This window comes from Clytia hemisphaerica, unplaced genomic scaffold (assembly GCF_902728285.1).
Source record: "Clytia hemisphaerica strain Z4C2 unplaced genomic scaffold, Clytia hemisphaerica genome assembly, whole genome shotgun sequence".
NCBI classification, from domain to species: Eukaryota; Metazoa; Cnidaria; class Hydrozoa; order Leptothecata; family Clytiidae; genus Clytia; species Clytia hemisphaerica.
Genome location: NW_027103292.1, coordinates 69,178 through 87,126, shown reverse-complemented (window position 1 = coordinate 87,126; position 17,949 = coordinate 69,178). Strand labels below are relative to the sequence as shown.

The following is a 17,949-nucleotide window of genomic DNA, read 5'->3' as shown; positions in this document are numbered from 1 at the left end:
TGGGGCCTCTACATTCTGGGAACACCCAATAAACCCAATAACTGATAATAACCATTATTAAACACAATACCCCAAAATCACAGAATTAGTAGAGGGCATTTTGTAAAATCGCTCGACTGTTTTGTTAAAAGCACTTGTTATACATTTTTGGAAAGCTAAGGGGTAGGGGAATCGAAATTACTATGTTTCCAATTTTTTTTCGGACACTTTGGTGTGATTTTCGGACAAATATGACGGTCTCAGGCAAAAATCATAGGGTTAAAAATTAATGAAAATTTTAGCCCGAGAAAATGGAGACCTGTTGTATATTTTTGGAAAGCTCTCAAAAAATTAAGATTAGAGATATATTGCAAGTATAGGTGATTTCTGCACCTAACTCGAGATATTAACCCTTGAAAACCGTGTTTTTCAGCCAGAAACAGCTATTTTGTCCAGTTTTTGCGCTTTTTGAAGCTCAATATCTCGAGTTAGGTACTGAAATCACCTATACTTGCAATATATCTCTAATCCTAATTTTTTGAGAGCTTTCCAAAAATATACAACAGGTCTCCGTTTTCTCGAGCTAAAATTTTCATTAATTTTTAAACCTATGATTTTTGCCTGAGACCGTCATATTTGTCCGAAAATCACACCAAAGTGTCCGAAAAAAAATTGGAAACATAGTAATTTCGATTCCCCTACCCCTTAGCTTTCCAAAAATGTATAACAAGTGCTTCTAACAAAACAGTCAAGCGATTCCAAAAAATCGAACAAAATTCCCCCTACTAAATTGTAGATATGAAAATTTTACAATGAAAAAATAGCTGTTTCAAGCAAAATCTGCATGATTTTTTAGTGATTAGAACATAACTTTGAATCTCAAGATGCCTAAGAAGAAAACAGGTGCACGTAAGAAGGCTGAAAAACAAAAGCAAAGACAAAAAGATATTCAATCAGGCAGTAAAACTCTTTCAATTACAAAGTATCCATGTAATTTTATCATGGTAAGATTTTTTTGATATCAAATTTAATTTTCAACTTATTTTTCATTAATGAGTGTTCTGTTATGTCATGTCATTGTAAACAAGCACATATATGTTCTTCTATCATTACATATGATTAAAACTTTTAAATCTGTCATGTCTTTGGAGAAGAGAATAATTGGAAGGTTGGAATCACTCATTGAATTTATGCTATTTTTTTCCTTAAGAGCTTAAGAGCCAGAGAGGTTTTCAATTTCTGGTTCCTACCTTCCTTTTACTCTATCTCAAAATAAGGGCGACAAAGATAGAAGAGGACTGTTGATAGTCATTTCTGTAACTTTAACTCTTTCTTGTAGCTTGGGAATTATCAAGGTTGGGCAAAAATTTAAGACAGCGCTTTTTACTGATGAAATAAGATAACAAATATATTAAGATAATTCTGAAACAGCTGGTACACAGAATTTACAATAAAATCATACTGGTTAACATGCTAATAGAGGCTTCAGGCTCATACATACGATGATATATAATCTTTATTTTCTTTTTTAGGAATGTGACAAGTGTGGAAGGTATGTATGGTAGCAATTATGATATTTCATCAATGGAAAGACTGGTTGCAACATATTACAATTGAGGATTATCTAAATCTTGCTTTTAAAAATGTTATGAAATTTCCACTCTGGTTTGTTAAATAACTTGATAATCCACAACCAATTAAAGTCTATTTCAAATTAGCTGGCAGTGTTTTTTCAAACCTCAATAACTTTTGATAGAATTTAAATTAAGTAGCGGTTCTTGTTGAAAAGATAATTCGGAGTGGAATTTTATCAAAAATTTAAAACATTTAAAAAATGGAAAAATGGAGGTAAAAAATTAGCCTGGGAATCCAAGCGTTAAACTTTGTTCAAGTCTAGTTTATGATATTTTTGCTGCTTGTTTAACGCTTGGCACAGGTAACTTGCCTGCAGGGAGATTTTTCCCTGCAATGCAGGTTCGACCTGATTGGCCACCTTTCAGCGTATTACTTAGCAGTACTTTTGCGCGCATTTTGATCATTTCAATGCGCACGCATTATGGAAAAAGCTGACTTTGCAGAAAAAAGGAAAACAAATGAAAATGAAAACATAGATTCATTTCGAAACAAAATGGCTGTTGGCTGGAAGTCTAAAGACATGTGGCTGATGTTTTGATGTGGTTTTTAGTATAGTTTTGAAAGTCTTTAGAGCTTGTGGAGGAGTTTTTATGGTAAGTTGATTATGTGTGTTTGCCTGTGTTTCCAAAGTTCAGAAAGTCTGTCAACAAGGGTTCACACACAGACTTTTTTATAACATTTTCTGTGTCAGACTAATCTACCTGCACCAAGCTTTATAATCTTTGTGAGGTGAGGTATTTGTTGTTTTTTCTAAGATTATGAGCTTGGATTCCAAGGCTATTGAAAAATGAAGAAGAAGAAAATCAACTTCTTCAATAATTATGCTATAATTATCATTTTCACACGAGTGATTCTTTGATCTTAGAACATCGTTAATGTGAAAAAAAATTTTCAAAGAAATTTATTCCATTGAAAGATATATTCCAAAATTTATCAATGATTGGCTTCAGAAATCATCAAAACACAACAAAAAAGAGCCCTTTTTTAAGTCAACCAGGGCAAAATTTTAAGCTGTATTTTTTGATTGAATGAATATTTTTTAAACTTTTTTTGCATTTTTGACATTCTAAGATTGAAGAGTTTCTGGTACAAAAATTAAGATCTTAGCATTATTCTACAAGAAATTGATTTTCTTCTTCTTCATTTTTCATCTTCGTTATTCCATTTTTAAATTATTTTTTTTCTTTGGATCATATTCCACTCCGGATTATCTTTTTAACGAGCACAAAACCGCTACTTAATTCAAATTTTATCAAAAGTTATTGAGGTTGTGTAATTTGAAATAGACTTTATATTTGATCACTTTTGATTTTATAGAATGCAAAAGAACAGAGCTTACTGCTATTTTTGTTACTACATCCAAAAACTTCCTGTCTGTGGGCAATGTGGTACGTGTTATTGTCAAAAAGTATTCAGTCTGACATGAATGTATCCTTTTTCTATACAGCATAATAACCAGTTCAAGTAAAACTTTCTTTATAGTTAGATTTTGAAATTATAAAATTGGATTGAATTTAAGGACATTGTCTCTCTAAGTATAATAAGAAGTTTTTCACATCCCCAAATGAATGTACAGAAAACATTTAGTTCTACTTTGAAGCTCAAGATAAGTTCAGATTTTGGTGATATCTAGATTGTTTTTAATTTTCTTTGAGATCTTGTTTGTTTGTTTCCTCTACTGTAAGTTACTTCATATATTAGAAAGCATTTTTTTAATAATCTAATAATTTTAATTCCTAGATTTTTAATTAGATATTTTTGTTTTTAATAGGAAAACAGAAATGTATGATGAAGTCTGGAGATTGTGTTGTTAAACACGCTGGAGTACATACTACTGGCATGCAAATGGTGGTATGTATCACAGTAAAATTTCACAATGTGCTTTGGTGATTTTATTGATTCCGCTGTCATTTATGAGATTTATTTAGATGGAAAGTTGGATAAGGCTTTCTCACACAAAAATGCAAAATTTACTCTAAGTCAGTGGATAAATTATGGCGGATTTGGCAAATTTTGGCAAAACATCAGCAAATTTAAAAACTTAAACCCCACCTCAATTTAGCAGGGGATAATTTTTTACTATGCATTTTTAGAAAAATACCATCTATGTAATTTTTAGTTTACCAGAGCCTAAAGCCTTCCCATCTGCCAAATTAAAAGTCTGCGCTAAATTTTAGAAAACTGATCATTCAACAAATTAAATCCCCATCAATAAAAATCTCATTTTGGCCAATCGCCTAATTTAAATCCACGCCAAGATTAATCCACTAGTATAACAAAATTTGAACGCAACCTTTCTATTAAAAATGAAGAAAAACGAGTGTTTTTTCCTGAGGTTCCAGTGGCTACGTTTGAATTTGAATTTTTTTTGTCTACATTTCTGCTCTCCTGCTATGGAAATTTTACCTTTACCAGGCTGTCTTTGTAATTTTATGTTTCTTGCCAACACTGCATAGCTCAACACTCCTTGATTAATAGCCTTGTTGTTTTGGAAAGTTAATTCAAATTCATCCAGTGGAAATTTCTTACTAAAAGTGTTAAAAAAGGAATTAAAGAAAAATAATTTTTCACTCCAAAATAACCTCACCGTTTCTTTTCTGTTTAGGGAGCTATCTGTGATTTTTGTGAAGCTTGGATATGTCATGGACGGAAATGTCTTCAGTCGCACGCATGCGTGTGCCCGCTGACTGATGCAATTTGTTTAGAATGCGATAGAGGCGTGGAAGGCCAAGGTATGATAAATTCTTTCCGTCTCTAAGACGGGGGACAATTATATTTTAAACTTTTTCCAGTCACTATTTTCATAACATACATAAATCCATTTGTTCAACTAATACAGATCCACAAAACCTGGAAACAACACTCAAAGGTTTTCCCTCATCCCTACCATAAAACTATGACCAGTGGTTTGACATTCTATGAAACCAATAATTATTACATAATACATTAAACACTATGTCCATACTTGTTGTCATTAAACAAGTAATTTTGGTAAAGTTTAGAGCAAGAATCAATCTTTTCGCCTCGTCTCTGCTCTTGTAGATCATTATGTTTAAAAATCGTCAGCTGAAAATAAGAAAAAAATGCAAAGAATTCCCTGAATATGTGTTTTTCTTTGCCGTTGTACTAAATGATACTTTAGACTAGATGTGAGCTCGAAAATCATTATAACTGTCCAAACAACAAAAAAACCTCGGATGATTCGTCTATGTTTTGATCATTCAATGATGAATTATTTTCAAAGTCACACTTTTTTACAGCAACAGCAAATGGAAATTAGGTTTTGAACAGCGAATTGAGATTAGGTTTTAAACTTTTAGGGCTCTTTGTTCACAAACAAAGCAAAGAATACTTAAAACAAAAACAAAAACAAAAACAAAAAAAAACGAAGCTTCTGTGTTTGAATTGTCTAAAAACCTTCGGCGGGATCAAACTTATATGAAAAAATACTTAGTTGTTCGGCCTATCTTTTACCTTTTTTATACTTTATTAACTTACCTGGATATAAGTAGTCGAAAGATACATTTATTCTGTCTTCATCCCCTGGCCTTACCATCGTTAAAGACAACCAGTCGTTGCCACCTATGTCATAGAATAATACTTCCATGTAGTACATTCGATCTTTCACCAAATGCATAATCCCGCTATATTTCCTGAAAATTTGATCAGTAAAACCAGTAGGCCTCAGGATCAAAAACAGTAGCGTGGTGGGTCGACCAAAATTGGGGCAAACTGGGGAGGGAATTTTCTAAAGTTAAGATTTAGCCCCCCCCCCTCTTTTAAAATTAAAATATGTTTGTAAACGCATGGATTTATAGAGACTTATAGAGACTCTGGATATACAAATTGCTGATTTTTGGCAATTTCTTACGTTCAAGCCTTGACTTTATTGTTCACCCTCCTTCAATCATTAAAAAAAAAAGATTTTTAAATTAGCTCAGAATGACTGAAGGAATCTATATCAGTCTAACTTTCCTCAACACAGAGCCTGTTACTTTATACCGCTTAGATCAGACTTCTCTTATTCGCAGAAGTTGGGGATCGAACCTACAACTCTTATAGTCACGAGGCAAATTTTCTACCGACTGAGCTACCAAGCCAAGAAAATTAATCACTCAATATTTAAAACCTGGACTATTCCGAAAGTCTTACGTTTTGTAAACAGATGTATAACGACTTAAGGATGTAACAAGCTGAGTGTTGTCCGAGCTTTCACCGATAAATAACAATGCCCAGTCATCGCCTGTAACATAAGATGAAGTTCATCAAACAGGTCATTTACTAGTAATGGAGGGGCTTATCAGCCATGTTACAATTTTTAAATGTCTAGGGGCTTATTAATTGGGAATTCATAATCTTAGCTTCATTAGAAAAGAGTCTAAAATCAAACTATTCATTGTGTGTAATATTTTTTTATGACAAATGAGAACTTTTGACCGATTTGGTGTTTTCGATTCTGGAAAATAATCTCATGGTGGATTTATGATCTCCTCATTATATAAATATTGTTATAGCTCATGCTAAATAAATGGTAGATCATAAACCATAAGAGAAAAAGATTTATAGATGAAGAAAAGTTTTAATGATTGAAACTTCCTTATGTTAAGAGGAAGGGTTAACTTAAATTTTGATGGGTAATTTATCAAATTTGTTCCATTAGATAAAAAATTGTACTTAAAAAAAAAGCATTTCATTTTCTGAGATTGCTCAAAAACGTTAAAAATCGACCCATTAAATTTGATAGGGACATGGTGACACAGAGCATGAATTTCATTGTTTAAGTTATGATAAACCCAATAATGACACGTTATTCTTTCTTATTTGGCGCCTCTTTAAAGACCACCACTTACCCATGAACCAAAATGTATGATTTCCGGTGACATCAGGAGAGAAAAAAGCGGTCATTCGAACAAAATAAAGATCTTCTCCGATGCTAGGGTACAAACAAAAATCAAAAAGACGATTCGTGTTTATTGGGTCGTTGTTCATCATGTGAGCTCGAACCGTTGATTCAAATGTTCTGTAACCATTTATTTGTGTCAGCAATGACCAGCGTTCATACCGGACAGGCATAACTCCTAAAATGAAAGTGAATCAATTTTAAAATTAATGCCAGTTTGCAGAGTATGGCAAGGCTGCACTCGAGGAAAAATTCGGAATTACCAAGTTCCGCACTGGAAGAACGTATCTGATAAATTTTGGTCTGTACAAGGTGCACCTATACCTGGGAAATTCGCCCAAAAAGGCAAAAAATAGCTAAAATTAGCTTGAGGAAAAAATAAGTGAACTCTGCACTTGAGGTTAAAAAAGCGTCTGAACTTGCACCTGAAAACCTCAAATTTTGCACATGCACTCGACTTTTTCCGAGTTGTGCACTCGAGATCTCAAGCAAACGTGTCACCCTCCGAGTTTATGTGTTTTTCAGCGACGGAGACGGTAAGGTTCTAATTTGAGTAGATCCTGACCAACTGAGGACGACGGTAAATCAGCACTTTTACCGTCCTCGATTTTGCGGGTCAGAAATGCGGGTTTTTACAAATCGCTTCAGTCACTCTACCGTCCTCAAAAGTGCAAATACACGTTTTTTTTTTTTTAAGAAACTAGTTTTACCAAGCAGCCTCAATGTTTCTTAAGAAATCACCCTTTTGAGCCTTAAATGTTTCTTACATGTTTCTAAACTTTTTGACATAATCAGCCTATTTTCATGTTTTGATTGTTAGGTTCTTAAAAAAACGAATTAAAAATGTCATTTTTTCATTTTCAGCCTCAGCATGTTTCTTAGAAGTTTCTTAGTTTTTAGGCATTCTGAGCCTCATGTTTCTTAAAAGTGTGTTTCTTAAAAAAAAAAAAACGTGTACATAAACTCGCTAATGCACCTTAAAGGAAGGAATTTTGGCCAGATTCGCCAAAATTTATTCTCGCCAAATTTTAAATCATTTGCTCATTCACCAAATTCACGAATTTCATTCACTTTTTGATCTCGTCCGGATTCTCTTGAAAACACCCTTATTCCACCTTTTCCTCTACGTTCACTAAAGAACGATATAATGAGCTTACCTTCACTTAAAATGAATCGACCTTCACTTTTTGAAATATCTTTACTTTCTGATATGTTTAGAGGTACATCGTGACCCAATTGGTTCCCATCCGGGAATGCAGCTTGATATCGAAAACTCAGATATCCAACTACAATAAAAAAAACAAGAAATTTATTTCTGCTTTGTTCCACCCAACCTATATCGGCCCACCGGTGTTGCACCCTCGTCTCACTTCCTTCCACAGTGGGGATGAAAATGAGGATATGAAATTGTATTGTTTCCAGGTCAAAAAATCCAGTAGGGATGGTTTGGGAGTAAAATTTTTTCCTTTGAATTTCAAATGGGTCAATTTCAAAGTCAATTTTCTAGTCGGGCTGAAATTGTAGAGTATTTTACCCACTGGTGACGAAATTTTTACCAAACTTTCCAGTGAGTAAGAGATCTGTTACGCAAGGATGTTATGTGGGAGCTTTTATCAAGATGAAAAACGTCAAAATGGGCCAAAGGTGAGAATAGGATTTGTTTAAGATACGTGTAAGCTATTGGAGTAAGCCCTCTTCGAAAGAATTAGTGATTTTTTCAAATGTAAAGCTGTTTTTACCAAACCAAACACTCCTCTACTTTTAGAACACAAAATCAATCTGATTTGCTTTACTGTGACTCCTATCATTTGCTAATTAGTGCTAATCTAGAACCGTTGGAAGAACTTTCACATTAAGGTGTCTAAATTGCTGAAAAACGCAATTATCATCTCAATCAAGATGACAAGTTTCTCTAACTTTGGAATTATTTGAGGTTGATGCTCCCTGCTACCCAAAGGAATAATGAGAAAAATTCGACTTCTGTTTTTCGACTTACGTGTAGTGATCCTCCATCTGTCAAAGGGACTTTCTTGAACAAAGTATGAAACGTTTCTTGCGCTCACTCCGACTACCGTACCAATCATCAAAGCCAAACCGGAACAATGATGTAAAATGATACCGGTCGACCGGTCAAAATCGAAGAGAGATTTAATGCCTTTACAATGATTATCATTTATGTTTTTATAATGTATACGATACTCATCTCTGCCGGTTGGATTGCACGCGTCCGGTACATCCCCGATGGTCAGGCAGTATTGTTGTGTGTAATCCAAAATCCTTGTGAGTCGGGTACGTCCGGTGTCAAAATGTAACCAACCGGTTTTATGTGTGTAATTTTTTCCATCGCTGATATCATAATCAACCAATTGACAAATGTTAAAGTCTGTGTTGAAGTTGACTGACACGCAAGGTGGTTTAGCCACACATCTGTCTAAACATATCTCCACAGAATCTGATCTAAACTCCATAAATGGTTCTTTTGATGGTACTCCATTGACATGTCTTAAGAGGAATTGAGCAAACCTTTGGTTTGTGTCTCGAAATATATTATGTGAGTAGGCGAAAAGTGTTATGCAGGTCAAACAAAAGTAAATTTTGATGTCAGTGGCGCTCATTCTTCGACTCTTACTTTATCGTATTCAGAAACAAAAATTACTGATGATCACATATAACATGAAAAAGTCTTACGCAAAAAAAAACATTCCAAAAGGGGAAAAGCTCATAGCAAACTTGTTTACCATTCGGAAGGATTGTAGTACGGAAGACCGGTGATAGCAATAGTGTAACTGTAGCAAAATAGCCGATACTTTTCTTTTGATTGAGGTCTTTCCGATTTTCAAATGACGAGATACGTGAAATGAAATCATTGACATCTTGAGATATTTTCTTGACACCATTCTTTCTCAAGAACTATCCGGTCTGTTACCTATTATTCATACACCTGCTTTTTAAATCACTTTTTACTTTTTCTCCGACATATGTCTATATAAATTATTTACATATCAAAACTTACTAACAAGAGAATATGAGTTATGAGGTACTTACTGAAACCTATAAAACCTATAAATGCCACTAATAGTTTCCTCCTGGGTCAGTTCCCCCCAGAAATTGTAGACTGCCCGTTTGTCAAATTCCCCCTCCTGAAAAACCCTTTTCCCACCCCACCCTTTCACGACCTGGATCCGGGCAATTTATTGTTATGCACCTTTTGACATTTGCATTTCATACAAGAGAAAAAGTTAACCTTTCCAGCGCGCAACTTTTTAAATTTTCACGCTGTCAGCGCGCAACATTTTTTCAGAAAATAGACATGTTCAGTTATTTTATCATAACTCAAGAACTAGGAATCTTTAGAAAAAAAGTAAGGTATCCCTGAAAAGCTAATTAAATTCTACAACTTTTAGACCAGGTACCAATCCAAATAGAATATTCCAACAAAAATGGTAGCATCACGTAAACCACAGTTTTTTTTCACGTTTTGCGGTAATATCACTTTTTCTGAATTTTTCACTTCTAGAGCAAAAAAAAGTGGGGGCAAGTTAATTAAAAAATCTGTCTTTGGCTATTTATCAATCTATACATCATTTTGAAGTAATATACCAAAAATCAGCATCCAGAAAAATCTGTATGTGTCACACCTGCCGCCCAAATATCGGTCACTTTTGCCAAAAATCACCATTGAATCACTCCTTTGAAATATATGAGGTGCAGAAAACACTTTTGCATTGGATTTGTCAACTTTCCATGCTCCAACCTGAAGAAAAAGTAAAAAGTACTGTAAGTTTGGGTCGACCCGCCTATGGTTTGTCGAGAAAAGTGGTCAAAATGACAAATAAATGGAATTTTTATGCTAAAAACAAAACAAAAAATATAGGATATACTTACTGGATGTTTTGCCATTATAAAAACAATGTTTCCATGAAGAAAAGTGGCCTAAACCAGTCAAAAAATCCAAGAGCTTTAGCAGTAAGTTTGAAAAACCTATTTCTTGGTCGCCATCTTGATTCAGTGTTTTTCTCTACTTTTTCTACGAAATCTGCTGCCTCACCACGTCATCAAAACATTACATCACCATATATCAAAAGAAAGCTTAGAACCTCTACTTTCCGTTTTTCTTTACTTCTACGGCTAGCAAAGAAGCCAATGGGAGAAATATAGCTTAGAAGATCACTATGTCAAAAAGACGTGTATACACGTCTGCCGGAACGTATGCTCGACGTGTATACACGTCTGCCGGGCTGAAAAGGTTAAATTGCTAATTATCCAAGAAAGAGAACATCTGTCACGTGATTTGAGGAAGAAAAAACATGCATATGTAAAAAACTAAAAAGGGGACAGAGGACTTTCTGTTAAAAAGTTGAAAAGTTCTCCCCCCAACAGAAAAAAATTGTTGCATCTTTTTGAAATCCCGCCTGGATTTCCATTTTTCATGTTGCCATTTTTTTTGTTGCCATTGTCATTTTGGAAATTTTTTTGAAAAAAATCCCCCCCCCCCCCCAGCAGAAAAGGGGGGGGATAGGCCACTATCTTAGCAGAGCGCATCCCATATAAAACTTACAGCGTAGTACTTTAATGGGATAAACTTTCGCGGGGACTAAATTTCGCGGATGGCATCCGCGAAAATCCGCGAAATTAAGTCCCAATGGAAATTTGGAAAGGCCTCATCCGCGAAAAAAAACATATCAAATAAATACTTTTTGAATGGTTACTTACATAAAAGAGGCGCAAATAATGTGTATTTCAACAATAAAAAATTTTTGAATTTCGCGATAGGCCCAACCGCGAAATTTAATCCCCGCGAAAGTCTAGTACGGCAATCCCCGTAATCGGGGCTTACAACTGTTTTACTAGGCTCCAGGGAGTGTTGTTGTTAACTTGTTAGAAGTTGAAACAAACAAAGATCTTTTGCCTCGTTGCCTTTTTGTTAATCTTTTTCAGGCACTCAAGTTTTAATCTTTTGCAGAAATTATGTGTTTTTGAGTTTTTCATGAGATAAGAGTTGTGTGGGTGGAAAAATACTCGGGGGAAGCTCTGTAAAAAAAGGTTATTTTCGTACATGTTTACTACCCCGTAATTTGAACTTTAAATTTCATCACGAACAAAATTTAGTTTCAATAATCAAATCAACACTTTTTCTCCTTCTCCTCTTTCGTTGATTTGGAATAATAAAATTTTTACTTTAGTTATAACAGACACCTTTCCATACGATTTTCTTTTTATAAGAACCAGTAAACTTTTGTTTAAAGCTCAACTGTTGGTATCTCTTACGCGATTTTTATATGCTTACTTTGTTTAATTAGTTTTAAGGTTTTGTTTTTAAATAAAAGTGATATCGTTTGCTTACTCATCAATTTTAATTTAAGAGAGCAGAAACTTTCGTGAGGTTTCAATCCTTTTCAATCAATTCAAACAATTTTTTCAATCTTTTCAAGACTTGTATAACAATCATAACGTGAAATCAATGATTGATCGCTATTTCACTGGGCCTTGATACCGCTTCGGTTTGTTGTTTTGTTTTTTGTTATTAGCTTGAAATGCTTGAATCGCTCATTGGTTCAACTTGTACTCTTTGGTTCTGACAACAACACATCTTGAGAAGTCTCTTTCTAAATTTCTCAACCCGTAACACGTAAATGATTGGGTTGGCACATGTTGGTTTCAATCCTGATATTAAAGCTAATAAAGCAAATGAACCCATCGTCCTTTGATCAGGTTGTTCGATTGTTGCTATGGCAATCACGCTAACGCTGATGGTGATTACTATGAAAACAAAATGAATCGATAATAGGGTGGATACATTCTTGATTAACCTTCGTTCACGAATCTTGTTTTGTGTAATGTCAGAGGTGCGTTCATGGTCGGTAGATGCTGATTCTCCAGTTGCGTTTGCCCCTGGTCGAAAGGAAGCAACTAGATTAGTAGACCTTCTTTGTTGACGATAGATTATAGCATAACATACGATCAAGACTACAAGCGTTCCCGTGACGTGTGAGATCATCAACATACCAAAAAGCACAGGAAGAAAAAATGAAGTTGAAAGGATGATTCCTTCGACGACCCAACACATCAAAATTCCTTTCACAATTTTCTTGTTCTCCATCCAAAGGTCATGTTTGTGAGGTGAAGTAATCTTGATGAGGCGTTCCAGTGAAAGCAAATTTAAATTCACTAGGGACATGGAGAACAAGAGACAATATATGTATCGAAAAAGAGGTATAAGATGGTGCGGTCTTTCTAATGCGTGAATAATCCCTACTATAGGCTGAGCTATTAAACTGAAAAGAAGATCAGAAATAGTGAGGGATAGAATGAAAGTATTAGCAGCCTCGAAGTCTGTAAACGATGCAGTTTCTCTGTACAAACAATATATGGCCATGAAGTTTGTCGTGCCTCCAATAAGTGATAATGTGAAGTGACCCAAAACAAATATAGTAACAGTCATCTTTCTTCTTATTCAAGTTCTCTACACCTTGTTTTACCGTAGTTTATCTTTCTTGAACACTTCTTGCGTACCTTATGAGTGAACAATCTGGTCGGATGTCTTTCCTTTAGTATGGATATTCATGTTTTAATAGCATAATAGGAACAATACATTTAAGGTATGAAGAGTTTATTTTGCTTTCCCCTTTCATCCCCTTCGCTATTCCCTCTTTGGAATGAATTTACATTAGTGAGTGAGAGTGTTAAATTGAAATACACATAGCTTCTATCCGGAATCTATGAACCACGCAAGCTTTTGAATCATTTTTTTTTTCTTCACCCCTATAGAAGGTTTCCAAGTTGACTAAGTTACGTAACTACCGCCAATATGGAAGCAAATGAGTCGCCTCTACGAAATCGAATGTTTGCTTAAATAAGAATTTTTCCAAAATCTCTGGAGAAGGAGAGTAGGTACCTTAAAGGAAGAAATTTTGGCCGAATTAAGTTCCCGCCAAAATTAAACTTTTTGAAAATATGATCTCTTTTAAGGTGTTTTTGCGTTGTTTTTTTTTGCAAATTTTTCAGCAAACGCCAAATTAAATTCCCGCCAAAATTTCTTCCTTTAAGGTAGAGACAATTTAAACACCATTTTTTCCGTATTCGTACTAGCAATAACATGGTTTGGAGGTTTGTTACCAGCTTTTCTCAGGATTGGCTCATTAGTTTTTTCTGATTTTTTGCACAATGATGCAAAATGGCAATGCCCAGAACGTGACGGAGCCCGATTTTTGAGAAAAAAATTTATTTGGGCAAATTTGGGCCAAAAACTACCTAAAAATAGGGTTTTTTGGACTTTTTGCAAAATCCTGTCATTACTTTTTTCTGATTTTTTGTACAAAGATGGAGGGCAAGATTCTCTAAAGACTGGCTGAAGTGGTTTTTCCCGGAAAATTCTTATTCGCCTTAGAAAACGGATTTTCGTATTTTGGGGAAATTCCCTTTAACCAAATTAGAAAATATAGCTTTTCTCAATGTTGACTCATATTTTTTTTCTGATTTTTTGCACAATGATGCAAAATGGCAATGCCCAAAATGTGACGGAGCCAGATTTTTAAGGAAAATTATTTTGGGCAAATTTGGGCCAAAAACAGCTTAAAAGGTTTTTTGAGCCTGAATGGTTTAAGTGATTTTCGTATTTGGGAAATTCCTTTTTACCGTTTTACATTATTCAACACACAAGCTTTATTTTTCCATTCTGAATTTTTGTACAATTATTGTCACTTTTTTCTTATTTTCATATGATGTTAATCATTAGGTAGGTCCATTCAGCATGTTGCTTGTTTTTTTGTTGTTTTTTTCGAAACTTATAAAAACATTCGAAACTTATAAAAACATTCGAAACTATGAAAAACATTTGATTGACACTCTTATCTAGATTTGCTTAAAAATTTTGTGCGATATTTTGTTAACCAATCAAAATGCTCTGAAGATATCGTACGATACTTTTCAACCAATAGAAATTCTTGTTTACATCAGGGCGATTACAAAAAAGCGGGGTTATTACGGATTTTTCGCCCGCTAAATGTAATCAACCATATAATTATGCCAAGAAGAGAACTTAATTTTGATTGATATTTTTAACCCTTGGATTTTCTTGAGGGGCCTATGAGGACCTGACCTGAAGAGATCTTAGTCGACCAAATAAGACAAATGACCCCATTTTGGGGATCTACTCTTCCAGCTTCAGTTTTTGTCAATAAGGAACTGCGAAAATTGATTTCCAGGTGTCTCTAGGCAAAAATGATCTAACCCTGTTCAATGCTGCACATATGCTTACATATGAATGCTATGCATAGAATAGTCTCAAGGGACCACATGTAATGAGAAAATAAAGTAAAAATCCAAATATACTACTAGTAAAGGTTGAAGCAAAAAAGACCATGTCGTCACCAGTTTTTTATAGACTGGATGGCGCGATTAAGTGACTCGGTAGTATAGGTAATATGCTTTTGCTTAGACGGACTGTAAAACAGTCCGCCAGATTTTCGTTGTTTTTGCCAGGTAAAAAGAGAATGAAGCAATGTTTTTATTTGAAAATAAGGGATTCAAAATCTGTTATTGATGTTTGTTTCTCATTCTTGATTATATTTTTCAACTTTAAGTAGCTTTTTTGTTATTTGGATTTTAATTTTTTTTCTTTCAAAATGGCAACCTTGTCAAATGCTCCTAGTCTACTTCACTGGATTCAGCGTCATCAAAAATTATTAGGAAGCAAAGTTCAGCTCTCTAGTCCGGACTAAATAATCTAAAGAAAGCACAACACAAAAACAAAACAATTTCTTCTTCTTCAATATATAAAGAAAATGAAATACCCTATCAATTCTTAACTCTATCGATTATAAAAACTTAAGCCAGCCGAGATGATCAACTTTGTCCTTCTTGGACCAAAATTTTATATAATATTATTCATGCCTGTTTGGCTTATTTTCCCGGCCAATCGGCTAGCTGGAGTTTAAATGCTTTTGCATTATTGGAAAGGTCAAGCGGAATCTTACTAGAAGAAGGGCAATCACAAATGCTTAAGCTGGGCATTCCTTGGTATAGCGATGTATGAGCGATTCATAGAGGCCGATGTGTCCGCACGGTGGCCTGCGAATTTGTAAAACTATATTATTAGTATTGTATTCGTTAGCTTATCTTTGTCATTTCGACTTTCTTTTTTTCAGGTGGTAGAATTTTTGTATGTGCATTTTGCGATAAATTCTTATGCGAGGACGATCAGTTCGAACACCAGGCCAAATGTCAAATCATAGAATCTGAAACACTGAAATGTACGTATATTTTATCATCATTTTATATTTATCAAAATTTTATTGATAACCCCTACTGCAATATTTTGGTGTGCTTTGGGCTCAAAACACACAAAAATGTAATATTAGGGAAAATTTCCTTTAGGGTAAATAAGATGTCTAAATTTTAGATTTTCGAACCTCCGTATTACCTCGCAAATATACACACACTTTCTATATAAAGAGGAAGATTTTAAACCCTTGGTTGTTCTCAACTTAGCTACGAGTTGGAAGCCTAGCAAGAAATGTCATTAAAATGTTCTTGAAATGTTCTTAATTTCACCATTTTGGGCAATTCCCTAAGAATTTGGGTCCGTAGAGCCCATAACGCCCTAAGATGTTCTTAATTTGGTATTGATATTTTGGACATCGAAGCCAAGTTCGATTTTAGTTTTAGAAAAGGTTTAGTATCCCTAAAGTTGTCATTTATGATTTAACAAGTTGTGTTTTTACCTCTTTTAGGTGCATCTTGTAATAAAAATGGACAGCACTCGTGCCTGAGGTGTAAAGTAAGCTATGTTCGCAGTATTTCAAATTAGGCGTTCGAGTTATTTATTTTGTCGAATTCTTTAGCTTGAAAATTGAAAAAGCACTCTTTCAAAGGCTAATGTAGCCTAGTTAACTAAGCCCGTATTCACAAGGCTAGGACACCTGCCTTGATGGAAAATAGCGTTTTCAGTACTTTAAAGATTTGTTCATATTTACGGATTTTAAGTTTGCCTTGGAATACTGTTATCCAGTCAAAACTTACTATCAGATTTATCCTAGTGACTGAATCAAACTAGCTTAGATTTCTAGGCTAAGAGGCTAATGATCTATCGGATCAAACCCATTAAAGTTTGAAAATAAACGGAGGAGCTTTTTTCCCAATACTTTTCTTGATTTTTAAGCACTGCTCTTCAGTAACTTTAATTCTTCTCTACTAATTAAAGTAAGTGTCGGTCACTCTTTTAGATTAAAAGTCAATTTTACAAGGGTTTATAAAGGCTGTATAAAGCTCATTAAATGACTCTATCTATATCAACCCTTAAGGTCTTGCACTATTCCTGATACAAATGACCTAACGTCTCCTTCAGAAACACTCCGTTTTTCGCCAGTAGTTGCAATTTTAAGCTAGAGTTTCAAGTTATTGGCGAAAACCGGGGTGTTTCCGTAGAAAACATTACGTAATGAATATCACTAAAAATATTTCGTATTGTAGGTTTGTTATTGTGATGATCATGTGTGGCGTAAAGGATTCAAATACACAAAAGGTCAACTTCCGCCTTGTCCAAAATGTGGCTTTGAAATGAAAGAAACCAAAAATCTATCAATGTCTAGTAAGTATTTTGATTTTGAATTAAGTCGTGTTAGTTCATTCAAGCCTGATCTGCAAGGGGTATTTCGAACTCGTTCGTTATCTTTCGAACTCGTTCGTTATCTTTCGAACTCTATGGATATCAATCCTTTATTTGAAGTCCATTTTGTTTTTTTATAGCACTGTATTTTCTTTTTCAGCCCGCCAGCACGATTATGGGCGGCAACGGGCGGACAAATACGACGACGACTATGGTGACGATTATTATTCGTACGACAATTCAGCCGCTATGTCGTTCTCGGGATTTGGTGGCGTGTCGTATAACCCGGATGACGGCGACGATGATGACGAGGACTATTCTACGGAAGACGAAAGTTCGTCGGAAAACGAAAGTGAAAGTGATGAGGAAAATGAACTTGAGCAGGCAATGGGAAAACTTGAGATATGATACATTTTCTTTTTGAAAATTTTGAATTTTATTTTTTTGGATCCAGAATTTTATTTATGCAAAATTTAAAAGAATCGATAAAGAAACATAATGAGAACAAAAGGCTAAGTAATTTATTTGCTCCCTTATCTAAAGACTTTTTTAAGTTGTCGAGAAAAAAAACTATCGTCGATTGAGGTAAAAGTAATCCTTTCTGGACCTACCTCGGAGGTCCTATAAATTAACCGATGTCCGTCCGTCCGTCTGTTACCGTCTTTTAGTAGGGTGACATTTGTAAAATCACTCGATTTTTTTATTCAAAGCACTTGTTATACATTTTTGGAAAGCTAAAGGGGTAGGGGGATCAAAATAACTTAGGTGCCAATTTTTTTTCGGACACTTTGTTGTGATTTTCGGACAAATATGATGGTCTCAGGCAAAA

At 34.6% G+C, this 17,949-nt stretch overlaps 2 protein-coding genes across 2 annotated transcripts; one reads left to right on the top strand and one right to left on the bottom strand.

The window, feature by feature from the left end:
• Window positions 1–818: 818 nt before the first annotated feature.
• On the top strand, window positions 819–17,619 carry LOC136810633 (zinc finger protein 330-like). Its single transcript, XM_067067204.1, has 9 exons — window positions 819–983; window positions 1,512–1,531; window positions 2,932–3,002; window positions 3,386–3,465; window positions 4,220–4,346; window positions 15,661–15,765; window positions 16,246–16,292; window positions 16,985–17,102; window positions 17,281–17,619. The coding sequence occupies exons 1-9, from the start codon at window positions 864–866 to the stop codon at window positions 17,526–17,528; spliced, it is 936 nt and encodes a 311-aa protein (XP_066923305.1). The 5' UTR covers window positions 819–863; the 3' UTR covers window positions 17,529–17,619.
• On the bottom strand, window positions 4,603–6,908 carry LOC136810566 (uncharacterized). Its single transcript, XM_067067131.1, has 4 exons — window positions 6,465–6,908; window positions 5,767–5,857; window positions 5,113–5,267; window positions 4,603–4,680 (listed from the first exon to the last, which is right to left on the bottom strand). Exons 1-4 carry the CDS (start codon window positions 6,685–6,687, stop codon window positions 4,667–4,669), a joined length of 483 nt encoding a protein of 160 aa, XP_066923232.1. The 5' UTR covers window positions 6,688–6,908; the 3' UTR covers window positions 4,603–4,666.
• Window positions 17,620–17,949: the final 330 nt, after the last annotated feature.

Excerpts from the sequence above, each read along its gene's own strand:
- LOC136810633 (XM_067067204.1), top strand. The coding sequence starts at position 864 with ATGCCTAAGAAGAAAACAGGTGCACGTAAGAAGGCTGAAAAACAAAAG. Across the intron at positions 984-1,511 it reads ATCCATGTAATTTTATCATG|GAATGTGACAAGTGTGGAAG; the intron begins GTAAGATTTTTT and ends TTTCTTTTTTAG. Across the intron at positions 15,766-16,245 it reads AGAATCTGAAACACTGAAAT|GTGCATCTTGTAATAAAAAT; the intron begins GTACGTATATTT and ends TACCTCTTTTAG.
- LOC136810566 (XM_067067131.1), bottom strand. The coding sequence starts at position 6,687 with ATGCCTGTCCGGTATGAACGCTGGTCATTGCTGACACAAATAAATGGT. Across the intron at positions 5,858-6,464 it reads TCATACATTTTGGTTCATGG|GCGATGACTGGGCATTGTTA; the intron begins GTAAGTGGTGGT and ends CTTATGTTACAG. Across the intron at positions 5,268-5,766 it reads TATACATCTGTTTACAAAAC|GAAATATAGCGGGATTATGC; the intron begins GTAAGACTTTCG and ends TCAAATTTTCAG.